The following is a 20,670-nucleotide window of genomic DNA, read 5'->3' as shown; positions in this document are numbered from 1 at the left end:
TTTTATGTTTATGTTACGGTAATTCATATTTCATTAAGATTTTGAAGGCAGTCTTATGGTGAAGTTAGTAGCAGTCCATGCTGGAAATAAGAAACCATTCACTGATGGTACAAAGCTTTTGATTTAACTGTATATCTGATCATTCCCTGGTATGGTAAGAGTGTTTTCCATCATTAAGGACGGGAAGTCCTTTATGAATTGGAAGCAACTTTATAGACAAAGTGGTTTCCATCTTCAGAAAAAGGAGCCTGACATTATGTAATTTGTCTTTGTTTTATGGTCGAGATGTTAACCTAAGCTATGAAAATTATTTCAGTATGAGTTAAGAAGCTATACCTTTGTTCAGAGTGAGAATATTGACAAGAGATGATTTCCAATGTTCATATTGAGGAGAATGACGTGATGTCAGTTTTTCTCTGGGTTATATACTTGGAGAGGAAAAGTGGTATGCATGCGGGTGTGAGATTATGACCAACAAATTATGTGAGGAACCTGATGATTCTCTACATTCTTCTAGGTGGAAGAGGTGGATATGATGGCGCGCGAGATTGCAGTCAGGTGGCAAGGGGAAGCTTGCAGTAGACTGGGCTGGACATTTGAGACTCGGTTTACCGCAGCTGCCTTCCTGGACTTGCTCTTGCACCGTGTAAGAATAACTCCACGCTATCTCCATGCAGTAGCAGCAGCAGCTGTTTTCTTAGCTGCTAAATTACATGAAGAGGATGAGGTAAGAAAATGTACACCTAGCAGTATTTTTTTTTTTTTTTTCATTCATTTTCTTGGAAAGTACTCAAGCTTCAATTGACTGGAGTGGTGATTTTTTTTTTATTTTTTTTTATTTTTGTCAGAGAGGCTAAAGTAAAGATCTTGCCTAAGAACATTCCAAAGTGTCTTAATCATGCCAAGGGGTTACAGTAATGTGAAAGCAAATTCCTTTCCCATTTTGAGAACATGACTGAGCAGAGAAGAATATGATTACATTTTGTGAAAGGTATAGTCATTGTTGATATGTTTTCCAAAATGCTATAAAAATGGTTTGTATTCAAGTTGAAGGTGCAGTACCTTTTTATGTTTGTAGAATGTTCCATCTACTTTGGAAGTAGTGGAGCGTGGAAAGATGGGTTGTTCCCACCGGGAGCTTCTACGAATGGAGAGAGTGTTGCTGGATAAGATGTCATGGTACCCAAAGTCGTCTTTCACTTTAGATTTCCTTCAAGTTCTGCATGCCCTAGCAATTGTCACTGGCCCCAAACACCAGCAAGGGAACAGGTAAATGCACTTATTTCAGCCATTGCTTTCCAACACTAAAATTAGCTGATGTTTTTTACCTCCACAAGAAGCTTATAGGTCTTTTAGCTTTATTTAAAAGAATGTGTACAGAGGGTGCTTTATGCCACCAGTATATTAGATTTTTTTTATGTTCAGAGAAGTTAAAATTTCTGTTTATTTTGGACCATATATTCTCGTGGAATAATTGGGAAGTTATTAGTTTCCACTAACAGTGTTACTGAAGCAAAGTGCAAGCAGCATTTGTTTGTGTGAAGAAATATATAAAAATTATGAAAGTAGGCATTTAATGTACTTTTACAAAAACAAATTGAGGTTTTATTTAGTGGCGGTTGAGGTAGTGCATGTAGATTTAAACTGGAACCATTTGGAATAATTGTCCAAGAGATCGGGATTCAATAGAATATCATGAATGAACTAAATCGAAATGCTAAAACATGTTTTTGAATTCTTTTTGATTTCTCTTATATTTGTCCTAAATACAGTTCATATTGCAGGAGTGGTTCACCAACTCGTCAGCTAAGCCAGTTAACTGAGCGCCTGTGGGAAGTGGTTTGTTCAGGACACAGTGGAAGTATCAGGCCATCTTTGATGAGCTTATCAGTGCTCTCCCTGGACCTGGATGCATCTACACCTGAACCAGGATTAATCTTGTGGCTTCAAGCACTTGTGCAGGTATTTTTTTTGAAGAGAAGAGAATTTCTTGTAACCCAGCAAGATAATGGAAAGTGGAATGTGAACGTGCTTACTTAAAAAGAACACAGAATATGAGTTGACTTGCCTTTATGGTTAATTGTAATGCCCTCAAGTGAGGTTTAATTAACCCTGTTCAGTCAGCGACTCCTCAGTTATAAGCTTTTCTCTCTCGTGAATGCATACTCACCCATTAGAGTGGAGGGAGGAGGAAGCTGGATGTAGTGTAATTGGTTGTATGGACAAAACATAGGATATGATTTTAATAAAAAATTAAGCCAAAATTATAGCATTACTGGTGATTAATGAAAGAAATGTCCTTTTGTTGGCATGTTACATTGGGTAAGAATTGTAATGTGCTTTTGTCAGCCATGCTGTCAACCCAGAGTAAAAGTGGACAACCTAAACTTTTTGCACTCTGACTTCAATGAGAGCCAAGTCCTCTTTTAAGCAGAACTGAGATCATTTTGATAGCTTTGTTTATAAGAGGCATATTATTCTGAGACTGGGCAATGAGGACTTGGAATAGGGACATTGAAGGGACTGTCCATAGAGTCTTTTGGACTTAATGACAGTGTTGTATTTTCTCATATCCCTAATGGGAAACATTAACATTTCTTTCCACCATCCTCCATGAAATCAGAAATGGAATGGATGACAAAAGACTTTAAAGCATGGTCTGGATGTCTCTGCTACCAAGTGTGAGAAGCCTGAACAAAAGGAGAAACCCATTACTATCTTTATAGGTAAAGTTTGTGTTATTGTAGTTTGATTAAACATTTAGTATACAGAAATGCTGAGATCTTGTAGGAGTATCTTCTCTGTAGGTCAGAGGATTTGTTAGTTGGGATGGGACCTGTTAATGGAACTGAGCTACACAGATATCTCAGTTCTGTTTAAAAAAATATTGAATCTGGTTACAGGTGAAGAATGATCTGTAAGTGGGCTGCCTTGTGGACCGTGATGACAGAGACTGATGTTTTTCCAAGTTAATGTAAGAGTCCACTAGTTTGGAAACATTCTTAGGTCACAACCAGTCACAAAACCATTTCAGAGAGAGAGCACAGAATGCTCACTGGGTGTGGAAAAGCAACAGAATAATTAGGAAAACCTTTCTCATAAAGCAGTACAAAGGAAATAGTCACTAATGTTAAAAGTGGTGGATGTCCAGATTGTTGGATGTACTGATATAGAATGGCACAGAAGGAGGGAAGTTATAACCAAAGCAGGAATTTTTAGGGAAAGGCTTATCTTAAAATGCAGGTCAAGGTGATTATTGATACTCTTTCAGAGATCATTACAGATTTCCAGACTGCTTCAGGGGTGCATCAGGACATCCTGTAAGTTCTGGTGCAGGAAGGAGAAAAACAGCAGGGTATCTCATTGAGTGATCTCTCTGCATGCGCTGGTCTTCTGACCCTAGTAAGGAAACAAGAGTTCTTTGTTAAATGGAGCCCAGAATATGTAGAATTGAATTGAGAATGACATTTTAGTGCAGGTCGATCATCACTAATCCATCATCATTGGAACCTGCAGGGCACCTGATTACAAACTGGTTAGGTTATAATACACTTAACCCAACAGTTAACCACCTCATCTTACCTTTAAAATACAGTACAGTCACTACCCAACTCACGGACGAGTTACATTCCAGAAGGCCATTCGTATCTTGAGTTGTTCGCAAGTTGGTTTTTAATATGTAATGTATAATTGTTGTTTATATTCCTGAGTTGACTTGGGAGTTTTTGATGTACAGTATTCATTGCCTCCTATTACAGGGAGGCTAATTTTTCTTCTAATGCAAACACAATCAGTTCATACAAAATGAACCTCCTCCCAACCCCAAATTTCTAGCGCCAAGTTCACAAAACACAGAGGCATGCTTTACCCCCCACTGGGATGCTGGATGTCTGGGATGTAGGGCCAGCTGTTAGGGAGCACTCTTCCTTCTCATTCCGTGGTTTGTCTTTTGACTGCATAGGATTGAGTCATGTCAACTGGTGGGTTTTTATTGAAAAAAATTAATTTTGTTCATTTCTGGAAAAAAATTCCACTTCTACTAAAGTTCGGCAATAATTACTGCCCTCTAGCACTCAAAAACTCCTTCACAAATGTCATCATATTAGCCAAACTAGTAGGCCAACATAGTCAAGTTTTATCAAAGACAAGTGATCAATAAAGTATGCACTGTTTTATAGAGTAAAATATTAAAACAGTACTCAATGAAGTGAAATACAAAAAAAAAATCATAGTTAACACAAAAGATTTATGAAAAATATTTGTAAACCGACATGCACATATTGTCAACCCTAGACATACTTTTAAGCCAATTCTAGTTTGAAAATAGTCAGAGAAGTGAGAAAGTTTTGTTGCAGTACTTCGTGGTAGTGTTGCTACATCAAAACTGTGGTTTCTTCTCTTAACCTGAATGGTAGCTCTTAATATCTATGTTGTAAGGTACATCACTGTACATCAGTCGTCCATTAGCATATGAAATTCATTGCCCATTAGGAGGCCTGAGAGTACAGTATTGAAAGAGGTAGTCCTGAGAAGTAGGGAAGAATGGAAAAGCTTAGTGGGATCAATCACCACCGTGCTTCAACTGACAATACTGAAACTTTCACACATTGTATGCGTATATTACAACCAGACTCGTAAATTTCCTAACCTTTTAAGAAATTTTTTCACAACAGTGTCTTGAGAAAAAATTACACAGATTTTAAAACTTACCTCTTGCAGTGGAATTTATTATTTCAGATTTTAGAAAACTAGAGTAAATGTAAGTGAATATTAATTAAGTTAAATTAGATGCTACATATTAAAAAATAAATTTAGCAGATGTTTCAAAGAATAATTTTTTTTTAAATGTGAAATGTGTTTTCTTATGGGTCATTTTATGGCCGTTTTATTGTAGATTTTAGTTTTCAAGTGATCTAAATCAGTATATAAATATTGGAGGAACTACTGTATATTTGAAAAGTGAGATGAAAAATATTTAAAGAAAACATCAGTAGAAGTTCGACACCAGCCCCCCTCTATCTCTTACACTCACACATTAGGAGGCAAAACTATTGTAATGCAACAGTGGTAGTAGTATATTCTAGATACGATAATATATATGTATATATACATATATACAGCAATTACAAATAGAAAATTCTGATTTTGCCATAAAAAATATTTGGTGTTTGTTTGGTAGTGCAGTATGATATATACTTTCATCTGAGAGAAAAAGTGGAAAATGAATGTTGGATCAAATTTCAGCCTCTTTTTCAGGGTGCAAAGAAGAGGGAGAAGAGGTCAGTATGTATCCCAAACTTTCTACCTAAAGGCTGCAAATGACCTCCCAACTTCAGTGTTTGGCCATATGTCCAAAGTTTCATACAATCATTTATTCAGTCATTCACAAATTTGATGTAGGTGTATCCCCTGGCACATAATATGCTACTGAATTCCATAATAAAATGGTAAAAAATGAAGGCAGATTGCTTAGTTTATTATCTTATTTTGGATGCATTGCTATTAAAACGGATGCGTTACTGAAATATCAAACATAAAATTGGGAAACAAAGAACACAATGTATTCTACCATGAAATGATGGAATCAGTGATGATACTTAACACCAGTAACCAAATAACACAAGATACAGTAAACTGAGCTAAGGTTGTTTAATTTAGTCTGCTTATTGGTGCACAGATCATGATGGAGAAATACAGTTAAGTAAGACATTGGAGACTAAAAAAAAATGGAATTGAAAAACTAGGCTGTAGCACTGTCCTAATACATGATGAAATCATTACAAACAATTTATGTGTAGTTGTACTTCATGGCAATAATTTCAGGCCACCTAATATTGAAAGTACTTTAGCAAGACAACTGATTATCACTGCCCAGACATTGTCCTTTTTTTTTTATTTATAAAAGGAACTGTTGGTTCTTATAACTTTTACCAAAGAGGCAATTTTCAGCACTCACTAATTATACACTTGGAAGATATTTAGTGCTAGGTAGAATTTCTTGTCTCCTTTCAACCATTAAAAGCAAGGCAACACTATTGAACAACTGGTCATCAGGGCTAAGATTTTCTCACAAGCCACCACTGTCCATCACCTATAACAATTTAGTAACAACCAGTCTGTTCTTGCAGGTGCTGTTTTAGTGCAGTATATGTGAAACTCATTTTTATTTTATAATTTCTTTACCTTGAATCTCTCTTGTGTGTCTCTTTTGCTTGTGCATATTAGTATAAAATATTTCAACAATTTAACAAGCTGAAAATGAAGTAGTAAGAATCTTTCAAAATGTGCATATTTGGCAGGCAAGCGATGATGAGCTGGCTAATGCTAGAGAATTAGTGCAAGATCTTTTGGGTGAATTAGGTTTAACCAAGAATGACTTACCAGTTCAGCAAGGTAGTTACAAAGCATCACCTTCGAGGCCCAACAAACGCAAAGTGGCTCAGTCAATGGACCCTGATGAAGATCTATACCTGGATATCAAGAAACTTTATGCATGTGAGAAGGTAAGGACACTGTGTATTTGGTTCATCAGAAAAAGAGCGCTAGTTTTTTCTCTCAGTCCTTCATAAATTTGGGATTTGCACCTTTGTAAACCACTGTCAAGCCACTTTCAATATTTTTCAAGGCCATATAAACCATTATATTATTCTGAGTTCAGTGTCTCAGTGAATAGACCATTAAACTTTTACCCACCCCCCAACCAAAAGGACTAATATTTTTATGGATGGAGTGATGTGAAACTGTTGGTGTTTGCTGATGCCACAGTGCTTGCGGGGACTAACAAAAGAATATATTCAAGTGTCTATGAGGAGAGAGGAGAGAAAGTTGAAAGCAAATGTAAGGGAACGGTCATGAGGTTAGATGAAAGTAACGGAAACAGAATAATGATTTTCACAGTATGTACAATAGAAGAAGAATGGAAGTTGTCACTTTGTCCCTGTAAAAAGGTTTGAAAGAGAATGTTAGTTCCTATGAACACCAAAGCTTAAGTACATGATAAGATTCTTGAGTCATTCTCCTTTTTAGAAGGTGAGTGCAAGTTTAAGAGGAAAGGTAGAAACTAAGGAGATGAGGTGTTTGTGTAGTTCTAGTGTAGTACAGTAAAGGGGACTGAAATGGGAGAAATGTTGAGGTGTAAGTGAAAAGGAGGTAGTGTATAATGAAAGCTTAATAGTAAGCCTAGTAAATACTATTAGGAAAGAAAAATAACTTGTTCCTAAGGGATGTCAGTTCCAGTTTATCTTGGATATAAAGAATGCAGATGGGGAGATGTTATCTGAAGTGAATGTAGTCCTCGCTTAATAAAGTGAGCATTTCAAAGACTTATTAAATGCTGGGAATAGAAGATGGGCTGATTTGAATAATGCAAGATGGGAAAGGGTCAGTGTAAATGTGAAAGAAAGTGGCGACCAAGAATGTAAGAAGAGCAGTAAAATTGGTAGAGGAAAGGAAAGCTGCCAGAAGTTGGTGGAATAGCAGGTGAGATCCTGCTGTAAGCTGAAAGTGGGATTTAATGGATGATCTGGAGGTGAAAGCTATGTCTGAATGAGGAAAAGGTTCTAAACGATGGGTTGAGAGGAATTAGTGTTTCTCTGTGTAAATGTGAAGGCAGTAGAGGTTAGTAACAATTATAGGCTCTTAACATTACATGGAATACTGTACTAGGAAAAGTGTTAGGTAGGATTTTAGTGGAAAAAATAAATTGGCTGACAGGAATGATAGGGAATAGTGAATTCAGTAAAGAAAGTACATGGATCAAGTGTTTATTATGCAGCAGTTACACTATCCTCCTCCAGAGATTCTTCATTCTTCGAAACATTGACCAGGGCAGCAGGCTCCTATGCTTCGTATCTTGGAGCTTGTGCACTGTCCTCTTTAGACTTTCAAGAGTCTCAAGATCCAAAGATAGACACTCTATGGTGTGATAGCAATGACACCACGATAGTGTCATGGTCAACAAAGAGCCTAGTGTCCTTTCATCTGCTCCATTGCAGTGCAGGTACACGAGTAGACGGTAGAAAAATCAGTACATTGGCCAACCAGACACATCCTTAGCAAGATGAATGTAATTGTAAACAATTCATTTGATAAAAGTCAGGAGATAAGGACAGTTGTTCTTGGCACCCTGACTTGTTCATTCAACCTCTGAAGAAGCTTGATCACAGTCCTTCTTTTCTTGACTTATTAAAGTTGGCACTGTTCTGCTGCCCTCTTGCACCCTTGAATAAAGCAAGACGTCTTTGGTATCCATTTATATATAGAGGCTTACGCCTTTCGCCATTCTACGTGTTTTGAAGGTGATCAGCAAGATTGATCATTCCATTAAATTTGGCATGTCACCACCTTGTGTGCAAGAAGTAAAGGTTCTGAAAGATAGGTGCTGCACAAAGGACAAATACAACATGAACTCATAAAAAATGAGAAGACAGAGATTGGGGGAGATATAGGTGATTTCCAACCTTGATTATATATTCAGATTTACTTTATTAAATGAATAGATAAAGTATAAATTAAATATTAAATGAATAGACAAAGTATAAATTTATACCCTCTTTATCTCTGTCCTTAAATACATCAAATTTACATATTTTGTTTTGGCATCTATTTTTTTTCCAAGCACATGGTCATGAAAGACCATCTTCTGTCCAATTTATCAGGTTATCATTATATTTATATATTCCTTTTACTATCATAACTTCAGCTCTCAGCCTATGCCTCAGCTTTCCTTTATCTGTTATGATCACAACAAGGTTCACAATTTGTAAAACTTGAAACTTGTTCAAAGCTTAATGGACCACTTCCCAAAACAGCAACATGACACCTTCAATAAAAATTATGAGTAAATATATGCTGATTTCATCTTAATGGTACTCAGTGCTTTAGATTCCCTCCTACTGTTGGTTTCTAAGGCTTAGATGGATATCACTTGAGATTCGGTGCCCCTTGAAAGTAGCTGTAATTTTAAGAGTAGCATCTCTTCCCTCCTCCTCTGACTCATCAAAACAGATTAGTTAATAGTGGCATGAGGAAGTGATGTATATAACCAGAGGGCATCAGTATTGCTTGATAATATTAGCATGCCCTCATTTGTAGGCCTTCAGGTGAGGTAATGCCTCCCCCATCTACTTTCGATCAAGACAAAATTTAAAAAGTTGATGTCACCTTATTTATCATTGTTATGTTGACCATATTCCTCTCGTCAGTTGATTTTAGGAACTTCTTTTGGCACCTTGCATTATCTGTATTCACTAACAGTATTGACACATTGTTATACTGGGAACTAGAAAATTTTATAATGCATTCTGTTAGAGTAATAATTAAACTGCCCAGACCACCCATGATCCAGACATATTTAGGAGGCTGGAGAGAAGTAATCAGTGCCCTTCTTTTTTCACCTTCCTAATATCTGTTGTGAGTAAAGTTCAATTCTTATTTTATTCAGTGTATATTTCACCCTACATTTAAATTTTACCAGCAAAGAGTAGTAAGTTAGTTCAGGGGCATCCAAAATCCATGAGACAGAACAAAATGTGATTTTCCATATACGATACAGAATTTGGCAAGTAAAATTAAGTAGTTGACAGGATAATGATTATGGAAATATTTAATATAGGTACGGTTAATATCTAAACTGGTTGGTGACCTCATTCTTTTGCACAGGAAACTTCTTTCCTTTGAATATGTTGTTATTCTTATACGGCAAAAGCTATTGTTCTGCTTAACCATGCTATCATTTTGACCATCTCCATGCTAGATACAGTTTCCTCTCTCTTAAATTGTAACTCTTATACTGATTTCATTTTGTACTATAAACTGTGTATTTACTTAAACATAAAAATGAAAATACAGAGACATAAATTGTTCTTTAAAGGCAGCAGAGGCCATGGGAGAAACCTGGAGCTCAGGAAAATGAGAGAAAAGAAGAGCATTACCACAACACTTAGAAATGAAGATTTGCTTGTTGGAGTAACAGAATCATCTTTATTTGTGATGAAATATTTGTACAGTTGCACACTTTCGGATATAGGGTAGTTCCATTGAGACCAATTTATTTATTGCAAAAACTGTAGAGCCGAAAAAATACATGACTCATTTTGGGAAAACAGATTACATTGCAGGTTCAAATCATTTTCTTTTATTTAATCTTTTGGTATATTTCCTATCTCAGATTGCCAGTACATCAGTTGTGTCAGACAAAGCCACTTCAGAAAAGCCAGATGAATCAGATGACACCTATTACGATATTCGTCGGCTGTATGCTTCTCCAGTTCCTGTTCGGGCAGACTGTACTCAGTTAAAAGCAAGCGTTAGTCCAGGAAATAAGACCATAACATGTGATAAGAAGAAAAAGAAGAAGAAGAAAACTAAACCTACTTTTAAATCAAAATCTGCTGTAAGGAGCTGCTTGAAGCAGGCATTTAAAATCCCATGCAAGATATCACTTATTTCCACCAAGAAGATTTTTGAGGATTTGTCGGAAGAAGGAGAAGAGGAAGAGGACATGGAACTTGGAGAAGAGTGGGAAGGACCTCTCATTGAACCAGTAGGCATCCTCAGATCACCTGTTTTTTCCCCGATGAGTCCAGAATTTCCTGACATCCGTCATCTCATTGTCAAAAAAGAAGGTAATTTTCAGTTGGTTAGCTTGAAGTGCTTTATGTAAAAATCTTCAGACCAGCAATCATTCTTAAAAATTCACATATGTGAGAACATAAAGGATTTCCTGTTTATTTTTGCAATGTGGACAAACCTAAGTTTGCATATCAGTTTCAATGTCCTTCCCATTGAGGACACCTAATGATATTTTTCACTAAAGCAGCTAATTCTAAATTGGTCTTTTGTAGCAGCTAATTCAAGGTGGGAAAATTTTGTAAAGCAGTTTTAACATGCTGTATAAAGTAGGCTATTTATGTATTAGATAGAAAATATATGGTTATTGGCTTTTGACAGTAAAACTTAAAAAAAAAAATTTACCTAAAAGCATTCGGGTTGGGAATGGATTTGAGACTAGCAGTTTAATATGATAATCATATTTTTGAAGTAATGCAAGATTTCCTTTCATCATAACTTGGCATTGAAGAGTGCTACATGACCTTTTGTTTGAAATATCAGTTAGTAGAATGTTTTTGCTGTATTTTTTTTTGTACATATGCAGTCTATCCTTTTGATATGTTTGTTTCCATACGAATACAAACCTTCGGCCTTTACATTGGGAAGTTCTCCCGTGCAAGCTAGAATACCGGTTATGGAAAAATTCTGTGTAATACGATCAAGGTCTTGCCCCCAAGAATCTCGTGACGCAGCCAGTCTTCTTTTAACGGCCTTCTTGAGTTGCTCAACTCTCATCAAAGCCAGTTTTTTCACTTCCTGCCATTCCACTTGCATTGGTTCTTTTTTCTGTTTGAGTGGTGGTGGTGCTTTTTTGTGTATATGTTTGCATCATCATCATGCAAACCCATGATTTACCTAAGCCTAGTGCTAAGAAACTGATACTCATGTGACTTTTAGCAGGTGTAGGCTTCATGTGTGCAATGTAAGTAGCCCCTGTTCTGAATGCCATGATTGGTCTCCTGAGTAATGAAGTTTTGAGTCAAAGAAGAGGTACAAGAGGAAGGGCAATGCTCAGCCATGGGAGGGTTTCAGCCCTTCGAAGGCGGCAGACGACACCATTCCTTCTTGTTCCTTTTCTCCTTCCCGGAGCCTTCTTCTTTGGAAGAATTTACCCCTTCACATTTGTCTACTGTTTCCTCAGTGGATGTTTCTGAAGAGGGGTCAGGAGATCCTATTGTCATTTCTCTCCCTGCTCCTTGGGGGGATCGGGTTAAGGACACCCCTCCCTCCATGGTTGGGGACTAGATTTGGTTTGTGATTTGTCTCCGGGTTCGAACATTGATGGTGCCACTTGCTGTAAGTATTGGTTGACCTTAGTCCTCCCCAGAGAACCACGGTTGGGGGGACTGCTTTCTCATCTGATATTGTCCCATCTCGCCTCTTCTATTTCTATGAACGTTTCTTCTGCTGTGTCGATGTCATCTTCATGAATGACTAATGCAGCTATCTCTATGACAACTGCCTGATTCCAGGCAAAAGGAACGTAGTGGCAGACAAATTGAGTCGTCAAAGTCAAGTCTTGGGGACAGTGGTCATTGCACCAAGAAGTGGCAGAAAGGCTGTTTCTCCTTTGGGGGGATACCGATGGTGTATCTGTTCGCTACCCATTTCAACAGGAAACTGGAAGTATCCTTCTCAGTAGTTCCGGATCATTAGGCAGTGGCGGAAGACGCCCTTCAACATCTGTGGGACAACCAAGACGTTTACGCTTTATACCCTTTTGCCTGATTTGTCAGGTGATTGTCTTCCCGGAAACTCAGGATCACTTTGGTAGTTCCCTTGTGGCCACACATGCCAAGTGGTACCCAGACCACCTAACTTTGCTGATAGAAGCTCCCAGAGAGATTCTCCTTGGCACAATCTGCTTTGCCAGCCTCATGTCGAAAGATATCAGTCCGTCAAGCCCCTGTCTCTTCACAGTTGGAGACTATCCAGTCTCCTGCAAGCAAGAGGCTTTTCTCGCAGGGCAGCGTCAGAGATGTCTGGATATCTTAGGAAATTGTCAACAGCCTTGTACCAGGTGAAGTGGGCAATCTACTGTGATTGGTGTCGTCAATGGGGTTTCTCTCCGATCAGAACTTCTGTTCAGCAAGTAGCTGACTTTCCTATTTTCCTACGTAGGGAAAAGCTTCTTTGTGTCTGCCGTGAAGGGCTAACGGGCTGCTTTAGGGCTGGTTCTTCATCTTAAGGAGTGGATCTTTCTTCCTCATGGAAGATCTCTATGCTCTTATGAAGTTTTGAGCAGTCTTGCCCCCCTTGGGAACTCAAACCTCCTAACTGGGATTTGACACTGGTTCTTAGCAGCCTTACTCGCACCCCGTATGAGCCTTTATGAGGTTCTTCAGATAGGGCTTAACCCTTGAGGCTACTATTTTTACTGACCTTAGCATCTGCCAAGATAGTGAGGGAGCTTCATGGCTTCTCTTCTGAGGAAAAACACTCAAGGGGCTGGAGTTTAGTGTCTTTCGAATTTGTCCCAGAATACGTGGGTAGGACTCAGAATCCACCGGTTCCCAATGACAGATTTGAGTCCTTCTCGATTCCGTCCCTTGCAGATTTTGTTGGTAATGATCCTAGTGAAATGCTCTTATGTCCAGTTCAGGCACTACGCTATCTAAAAGGGACTCTGTACCTCAGACCTGGGTGTCGAAGGCTTTTTGTTAGTACTGGCCAGAACAAGAAGGAAGTGTCCAAGAATGCCATCTCCTTCTGGCTGTGGGAGGTTATCAGAAGTGTATATGCTTTAAATGTAGTTGACAGCCAGTTACAACCTAGGGTTCATGATGTCAGGTTTGGCCCTTCCATTGCTTTCGAGAAGAATTTATCGGTTCAAAGAATTTTTAGTGCTGGTATGTGGAATCATCAGACCACCTTTACCTCTTTTTACCTGAAGGACGTCGCTTATAGGTCCTTGGACACTTTGTCCTTGGGCCGGGTGGTGGCTGCCCAACAAGTTGTTTAACTTACGAGTGCCCCTTTTGGGCGTATTGTATATAGTCTGGATGTTGGTGTGGAAGGGTTTTCTTCCCTTCTTTTTCTTCTGGCTCCCAGCAGGCAGTGAAAAAACAATCTCCAGCATGGATTTCTCTAGATACAGGTGAGGTGGACATCGTACTTTTTCTTTACTTTTCATACGAGCTAATCTCAGAAATAGAAGTGACGCTGTTCTGCCCTCTTTAAACAGAGTATTCTCTTTATAGATCAAGGTAGATAACCTGTTGTGGCTTTTACAGTAGATACAAATCCTCCCGTTCTTCTTGGCACATTGTAGAATCTTATTCCCTTCGTGGCAAAAGCCCGGATGTCTGGCTACTAGGAAAACTTTTTCTCCTCTTAGTTAGTCTTTCAACTCTTTCCTATACTCTACAATGGTCAAGAAGCGAGCCCAGGTGAGCTGGACCTACAGTTGTCTTCACTTACTTTTCCTCCCACCAATAAGGAAGTCTCCTAATGTAAAGGCCAAAGGTTTGTATTCGTATGGGAACAAATCACAAATTTTTAATCAATTCGTATTTTTCCTAACATACAAACCTGAGGCCTTTACATTAGTGGCCCACCTCAGCCACCCCTCATTTGGTTTTCCCTGGGCTAGAAGATCACTGGCTGCATCACGCGATTCTTGGGGGCAAGCGAGATGAGACTCTGCCCACTCGTTGGCCCCATGCTATGTATTACTCCACCATACCTTGATCGTATTGCACAGAATTTTTTCATAACCGGTATTCCAGCTTGCGCAGGAGAATTTCCTAATGCAAAGGCCTCAGGTTTTTTGTATGTTATGAAAAATACAAAATGATTAAAAATTTGATTTTTTTTACTTGCAGATATGTGTTGGCAGCAACATGCTCAGGAAGTAACAGAGCAGATATATCGTCCACTTACATATGCCCAAGTGTTGCGTTTGCACCTTACTCCTTTGACTCAAGCCCTTGGTGTTTGAATCTCTCTGAAGTTTTCAGAAATTAAACTTTACACATTTAGGGTATCGACTAATGCAGTTCATATTTCAGTATTTCACTCTTTGGTACTAACATTTGCCTGATCTCAGTCATTTTCAGATCTTGAATAATTTTACAATTTTTAATTAGCTTTTACAAAGATTACCTTTTAGTTCACCCACCGATGAAATCATTGTAAAATTTGTGGACTAGAACCATAAACAGTGTTTATGGCATTTGCCATTCATAATAACAATTATTTCATCTTTTGTCTTTCATGTTTTAGTGCAAAATTCCAATTTGAAAATGGCAAAAGTATGTAAACTATGCTATATTCTGAACATCTACATACATACATACAGAGTTTATGTCTGCTTTCTGACTGCTTTAAATGCTACAAATATGGTAATGCATATTGCAGGAAAGAAAAAGTACTTGCACAATTTATAAGATAATGTTTCCTTGCAACAACTATGTTAATGTCAGCAGGTGGTGTTTCATGATTTAAGCATTTATTGTACAGTACTTGGCACAAGCTGTGAATATTCTCAGTTTCAAGAAAGGTAAGTGAGAAAGCCTTTAAATACTTAATATGTTAAAGCCTTATGAAAATAAACAGTGGATTTATGTGCTCTAAGTATTTAGAAAAGTCATGAGAACATGTCTGAATTTAGAACTGTATATATCGCTTTGCAAATGTATTGTGGGTTTTAAAGCAAAATGACAATCATTAGATTGAGTACAAAATGCTTAGGTGATAATTAGGAGATAGCAGTCATCATCCATCATTGTGCTTCCTGTGTCACCGATGCCATTAGATATACCTGTACAGGTTAGGTTCTCGTGGAAGGTACTACTGTAAATTGCTGAGAATGTGAAAGAAATATACACTATTGTGCTGTTGTGCAACAGTACTTTAAAGGTACAAATAAATAGACATACTTCATACGTAAATGTTTAGTAGCATAACTGTATATATTTGGTACAATTTATAACCATCCTGCTTTGAAATTTGCATTTATTGCAGATATCTCAGAACTTTGTTTTAAAATGTCGTTACCGCACTCATTTAAAAATATCATAGTCATGATGTGCACAAGATTTGTTTTATTCCAATGAAGTTACATAAAAATTCAGTAGTTTATCTTATATGGTATGAAGTTTAATTGTCTTTTTCATATTTACCATCAGCAGAAAAGTGATATACAAAGTAAGAGGTGATTAATTGGAAGAGAATCTTTAGTCATTTTTGTAGCATTCAAGCAGACATATTTTAGAATTGTTGTTTCATGATTATAATTCTAGGTTATTCCCAGAAAAATTGCATGATTCACTGCTTAGAAAACAAAGGAGGAATTGAAGATGGAGAAATCTATATTCTGATGATTAAAAGTATTGATATGGTAATGTTGTTGCTTGATGTGATCCTCGGATGATTTTAATATGCATGTAAAGACAGTTTTTTGTAGCATTTTGTACAGAGCTTTCTATTTACAGTAATAAGGACTGTATAATGACAGGAAAACATGGTGCTAAGGGAGTCATTGTTTACACAGGAATTTAATTGCACAATAAATATGAGCAAGCTGTATACTGTGAGTGCTAAGTCATTTTGCCAAAAGAACACTGACATGGTAAGTAAATGTGGTTTGAGTACGAAGTGACATTGAAGCAGTCTTTTACCACAGATTTTTATGAGATTTATGTTGCATTACTTAAAATAATTTTCCCTATTTTTATTATTCTTCTGTCTAAAAATATAGTTTGTAATAAAAGAATTTATATTATTTTTATATAATAAAGGAACTCTTTCATAAATCCTGTTAATTACAGTAGTCTTTGTCATCTAGAGGAATGTACATTTGAAATGTGTGTGGCCTGTTAGGTTCTCGATAAAAAGTGTTTCAAGAAGTACACTAATACTAATGTAAGGTAAAGTCTTAAAATCTGTTAGTTTGGAATAAAAAAAAAACTGAAATTCTATTTCATAAAAGATTTGGCAATGTTGCTAGAGCTTAGTGTAAAATTATACAAGCCATTTTCTCCATAATTTCTACCTGGTCTTGCAAATACATCACCAGGGGTAGACATTTCCAAATACCCATTTAAACATAGTTTGGTCATTTGAATTAACTTTTGTCACTTACAAATGTATTACTTGATCTTGCAACACAAAAAGAGGATAAGTTTACAGGTATTTCAAGCTGTATGTTATGTTATAAGAGCCAGTTCTTAGATTTAATTTCTCATCCTCATATAACATTGACTGCACTTCAAAATGCAGTTTTGACAATTATGGTAGGGATTCTTCTAGAACACAAATTTTAGGATACTGGTACATATGGTATATTCCATTAACAAGTGGAATTTCTCACTGATAGCACTGTATCTCAGAAATATGTTTGAAAGTACTTGTATTTATGACAGTTCCAATTAAGATTTAACTTGTAAGCTAGAGAAATGTGATCCAGAGAAGGAATTAATGATTTTGTATATTTTCCTGTTTTCACCACTTCAGCACATGAAACGTTAGTTTGTGTTAATATTTCACAGGGATAAAGTGTAGGCTATAAAGATTCCCTGCCCATGATCTTTTATTAAAGACACCTTTCACTCCCTTCTACACAGAGGGGGAAACTGCTATGTTTTTCTGTACGGGGGTGCTCTTTGAAATAAACTGGGATCCATAACTGCATGTAGTAATTACTTAGTATATTTTTTAAAAAGAAGAAATATTATTTTATAAAATATAAGGCCCTTTTGTACATATACATTTAATCTTGTGTTCGTTTTATATCTGTAGGTTAGTTACTCTTTTCATAGCTGCATTTGCTCAAAAACAGTTTATGAACAAATGTAACCTGGCTAGTCGATTAAGCATTCTAGAAGTTTCATTTTTGTTCAAGTATCCTGTTGATTGGTGCTGCCATTATACACCGTTAAAACAGAAATGCATTATGTTGCCTGTAGAGATAATGTAAAACTGGATGTTTTAAAGACACGATGGGCTATTAATGTGAACAGTTTACAGTCGGGTTCCACAGTGTGTAGGTTTTATTGAAGTTCCCTCTGTAGTGCATTATGTTGTTTTGGTCAAGTCATTTTAAATCAGTTTATTTAGTTACAACTTCACATTGTGGGTTCGTGTCATACTCTATCCTTATCAAATGAGAATCACTGTAACCACCTATGATGGCATGTCTCTAGTCTTCTTTTTAAATACGATACGGTGAATATATTAAATAAAAGTCACTCATTGTGAGATAGCATTGTGCAGTGTCACATTGGTCATAATGGTTGACTTTTTCTTAATCTCAGTTTTTATAAATATTTTGCCTAGTTTGAAACATTTGAGTTTCCATGTTAAAGGAAGGTCATGCTTAGTTATCTAATAATTAGCCATTAATGTATTCCTATAACTTATGTTTAATATTTACAATTTAACACTAACTTTATTCCAAAACATTTTAACCCACTTTCTCTTCCCCCGCTTTTTCCCAGTGACTTGCACGGACTCCAATTATTGAATTTACTTGATTTATTTAATGAGATGGAATATTAAGTTTTTACTTTTAATGTTAGGAAATGCTGTGCAAAACATTTCCCTCTTTGTGGAAGCTTGTTACCAATATATACCTCCTGTGTACAGTATAATGATCTCCATTCATAAAAAGTACAATAAAAATTATTTTAGATTGTATGATAAACTTCTTTACTATTTAGAAGTACTTTGTATGTGGCCTTTTCATTTGAATTTGTAGTGTTCTATAGGTTTCTGTTTCTGGCCAACTGAAAGTATTTGGTTAGTCGTAAGATGTTCTACTTAGAAGAGGATTTGATTATTTTTATCCCCACCCAGTGATGTACAAATTCTCAAAATTCTTTATCGTTTGTAGCCAAATTTCTGAGGACCAATTTATTTTTCATTTTATTTCCAGTGTCAGTTTCTTTTTGTATGAAAATTTTCCCCATTAAAAGATAATTATGTATTCAAAAGAAGTGGTAGTTATTATCCTTTGCAATACACTGTGTATATTGTATACAAGTGCAGAGCAGAATTGTTGTACCAAGGTCAAACCTTTTAACTGGAGGCTGACGCCGACAATGTGAACGTGTCTAGTTACTCTACCACAGAGCTGAAATTATACATGTTCTAAGTGAGAACACAGCCAAAGTTGGGTTGTTGTTGTTATTTATTTTTATTATATTTTGTTGTTATTATTAATAATAATAATATTATTATTATTATTATTATTATTATTATTCAGAAGGTAAAACCTGTTCATATGGAACAAGCCCACAGTGGCCAATGACCTGAAATTCAAGCTTCCAAACAATATGGTGTCTGTTAGGAAGAAGTAAGAGAGGTAAAGGGAAATGCATAAAGAAGAGATTTCACTTATTAGAAGAGAAAAATAAATTAATAAAAAGATAAAAATGTATTAAAATACAAGGAGAATCGTATTAGGGTAGTAATGCATTGCATCTTCGCTTGAACTTCAGGAGTTCCAGTTGCACAACATTCTCTGGGAGGCTGTTCCACAGTCCAACAGTGTGAGGAATAAAGGACCTCTGGAACTCAGAAGTTTGACAGCGAGACACATTAACTGCATATTGGTGCTGCTGTTCAGCAAATCTGGTTGCTCTCGGCAGGAAAAGAGGATCAGAGATCAATTGTGAAAGTGAAAGATCTCTGTTGAAATACAACTTATGAAAAAGTGACAAACAAGAGACCTGCTGTCGATGGTCCAAGTCATAACTGCTACTGTTAGGAAACAGAAACCTACCCCCACGAACCACTCTATCTAAAAGAGAGAAATCTCGGCTGAAGCAGACATCCACACCGGAGAAAAATGTTCCATTAAGGGGAGCGTTTGACGAAAAAATCGAAAAATCAAAATTTTCTGAGATATTTTATATATGGCATCATACATATCCTGACTATCTTCTCAGAAAGTTTTATTAAAAAATTCGCCATAGTTTAGGAGTTATAAACAAAAACAGTAACCCTATCATAGAAAAATTACATTTTTCGTATAATGTAATGATAATGTCAGTATATCGGTAGTAATTTCCTTTTAGCTATGAAATAATAATATCTAAATGCGTTATATGGCAACCCTGTGGACCTAGTACACATCAGCGAAAGCCAGAATCCGCAGGGCAGGCAGTGACGCAGACAGTCAGTCAGTAGCAGCTCAGAGCTTGACTAAGTCAAACGTCGTGCTGCCCAACCTGAGCCGTGTTTGACACTCTTTCATCTAGCTTCATTTAGCGAAGTTATATTACTTTGCAAGTCTATTGTTATATATTTTGGCTTTTCAAATATGTCATAAAAACATCAAACTGTGTAACAGCAAGCAAATAAATACACAGAGAAGCAAAAATATCTATATCTCAAAACTAAAGTTATCGACATTCAAACTGCATCTCCTCCATAACAATGCACCGATCTCAATGAAACAAAAAGCAAACGAAAGCTAAATAAATTGTCTACAAACAAATAGAGATTTTTTTCATTTTGTCCTCGAAAATTTTTGGGGAATTTTTTCCAAAAAATCAATCAAGTTTTTTCAAAATCGAAAAATATTCATAAAAAAAGAAAAAAAAAAATTGAAAAAACGCTCCCTTACTTTGTTCTAATATATAATATCTGTCTACCACGTAAATTTGAGCTCTTAGTTTGCAAAAGTTATGGAGAAGATGCATTTTGAAAAATTTTTTGGGGGTGGGGTTAAGCTAATGTGAAAATTATGGTTACAGTCCTTTGCCCTATACAAAAATAAACCCAGGCACAAAATTTGAAACTGATTCATTAAAAAAACACGGGAGTTATTAGCGAAAAAACGACTTTATCAAACGCTCCTCATATCGTTATAAAACTTTGAAGGCCGATATCTCAAAACTAAAGTTATCGACATTCAAACTGCATCTCCTCCATAACGAATGCACCGATCTCAATGAAACAAAAAGCAAATGAAAGCTAAATAAATTGTCTACAAACAAAGAGAGAGTTTTTTTTTATTTTGTCCCTCGAAAATTTTTGGAGAATTTTTTTCCAAAAAATCAATCGAAGTTTTTTCAAAAAAACGAAAAATATTCATTAAAAAAAAAGAGAAAA

General features: G+C 36.5%; 1 protein-coding gene across 9 annotated transcripts in view; it reads left to right on the top strand.

The window, feature by feature from the left end:
* The window catches only part of LOC136826071 (cyclin-I-like), a 305,385-nt gene extending 286,840 nt beyond the window's left edge, over window positions 1–18,545 (top strand). For 8 of the 9 annotated variants that reach the window (XM_067082979.1, XM_067082985.1, XM_067082980.1 and 5 more), the window contains 6 exons: window positions 518–727; window positions 1,079–1,269; window positions 1,785–1,962; window positions 6,300–6,503; window positions 10,169–10,625; window positions 14,436–18,545. In XM_067082979.1, coding sequence (XP_066939080.1) covers window positions 518–727; window positions 1,079–1,269; window positions 1,785–1,962; window positions 6,300–6,503; window positions 10,169–10,625; window positions 14,436–14,551 — 1,356 coding nt within the window. In that variant the 3' untranslated portion in view covers window positions 14,552–18,545. The remainder of the gene's footprint in view (window positions 1–517; window positions 728–1,078; window positions 1,270–1,784; window positions 1,963–6,299; window positions 6,504–10,168; window positions 10,626–14,435) is intronic. The other variant, XM_067082986.1, reaches the window with a different exon arrangement.
* The last annotated feature ends 2,125 nt before the right edge of the window (window positions 18,546–20,670 follow it).

The sequence above is a fragment of the Macrobrachium rosenbergii genome, chromosome 40 (genome assembly GCF_040412425.1).
Source record: "Macrobrachium rosenbergii isolate ZJJX-2024 chromosome 40, ASM4041242v1, whole genome shotgun sequence".
In the NCBI taxonomy this organism is placed as follows: Eukaryota; Metazoa; Arthropoda; class Malacostraca; order Decapoda; family Palaemonidae; genus Macrobrachium; species Macrobrachium rosenbergii.
Note: the sequence above shows the minus strand (reverse complement) of the source record. Positions and strands in the feature narration are given on the sequence as shown.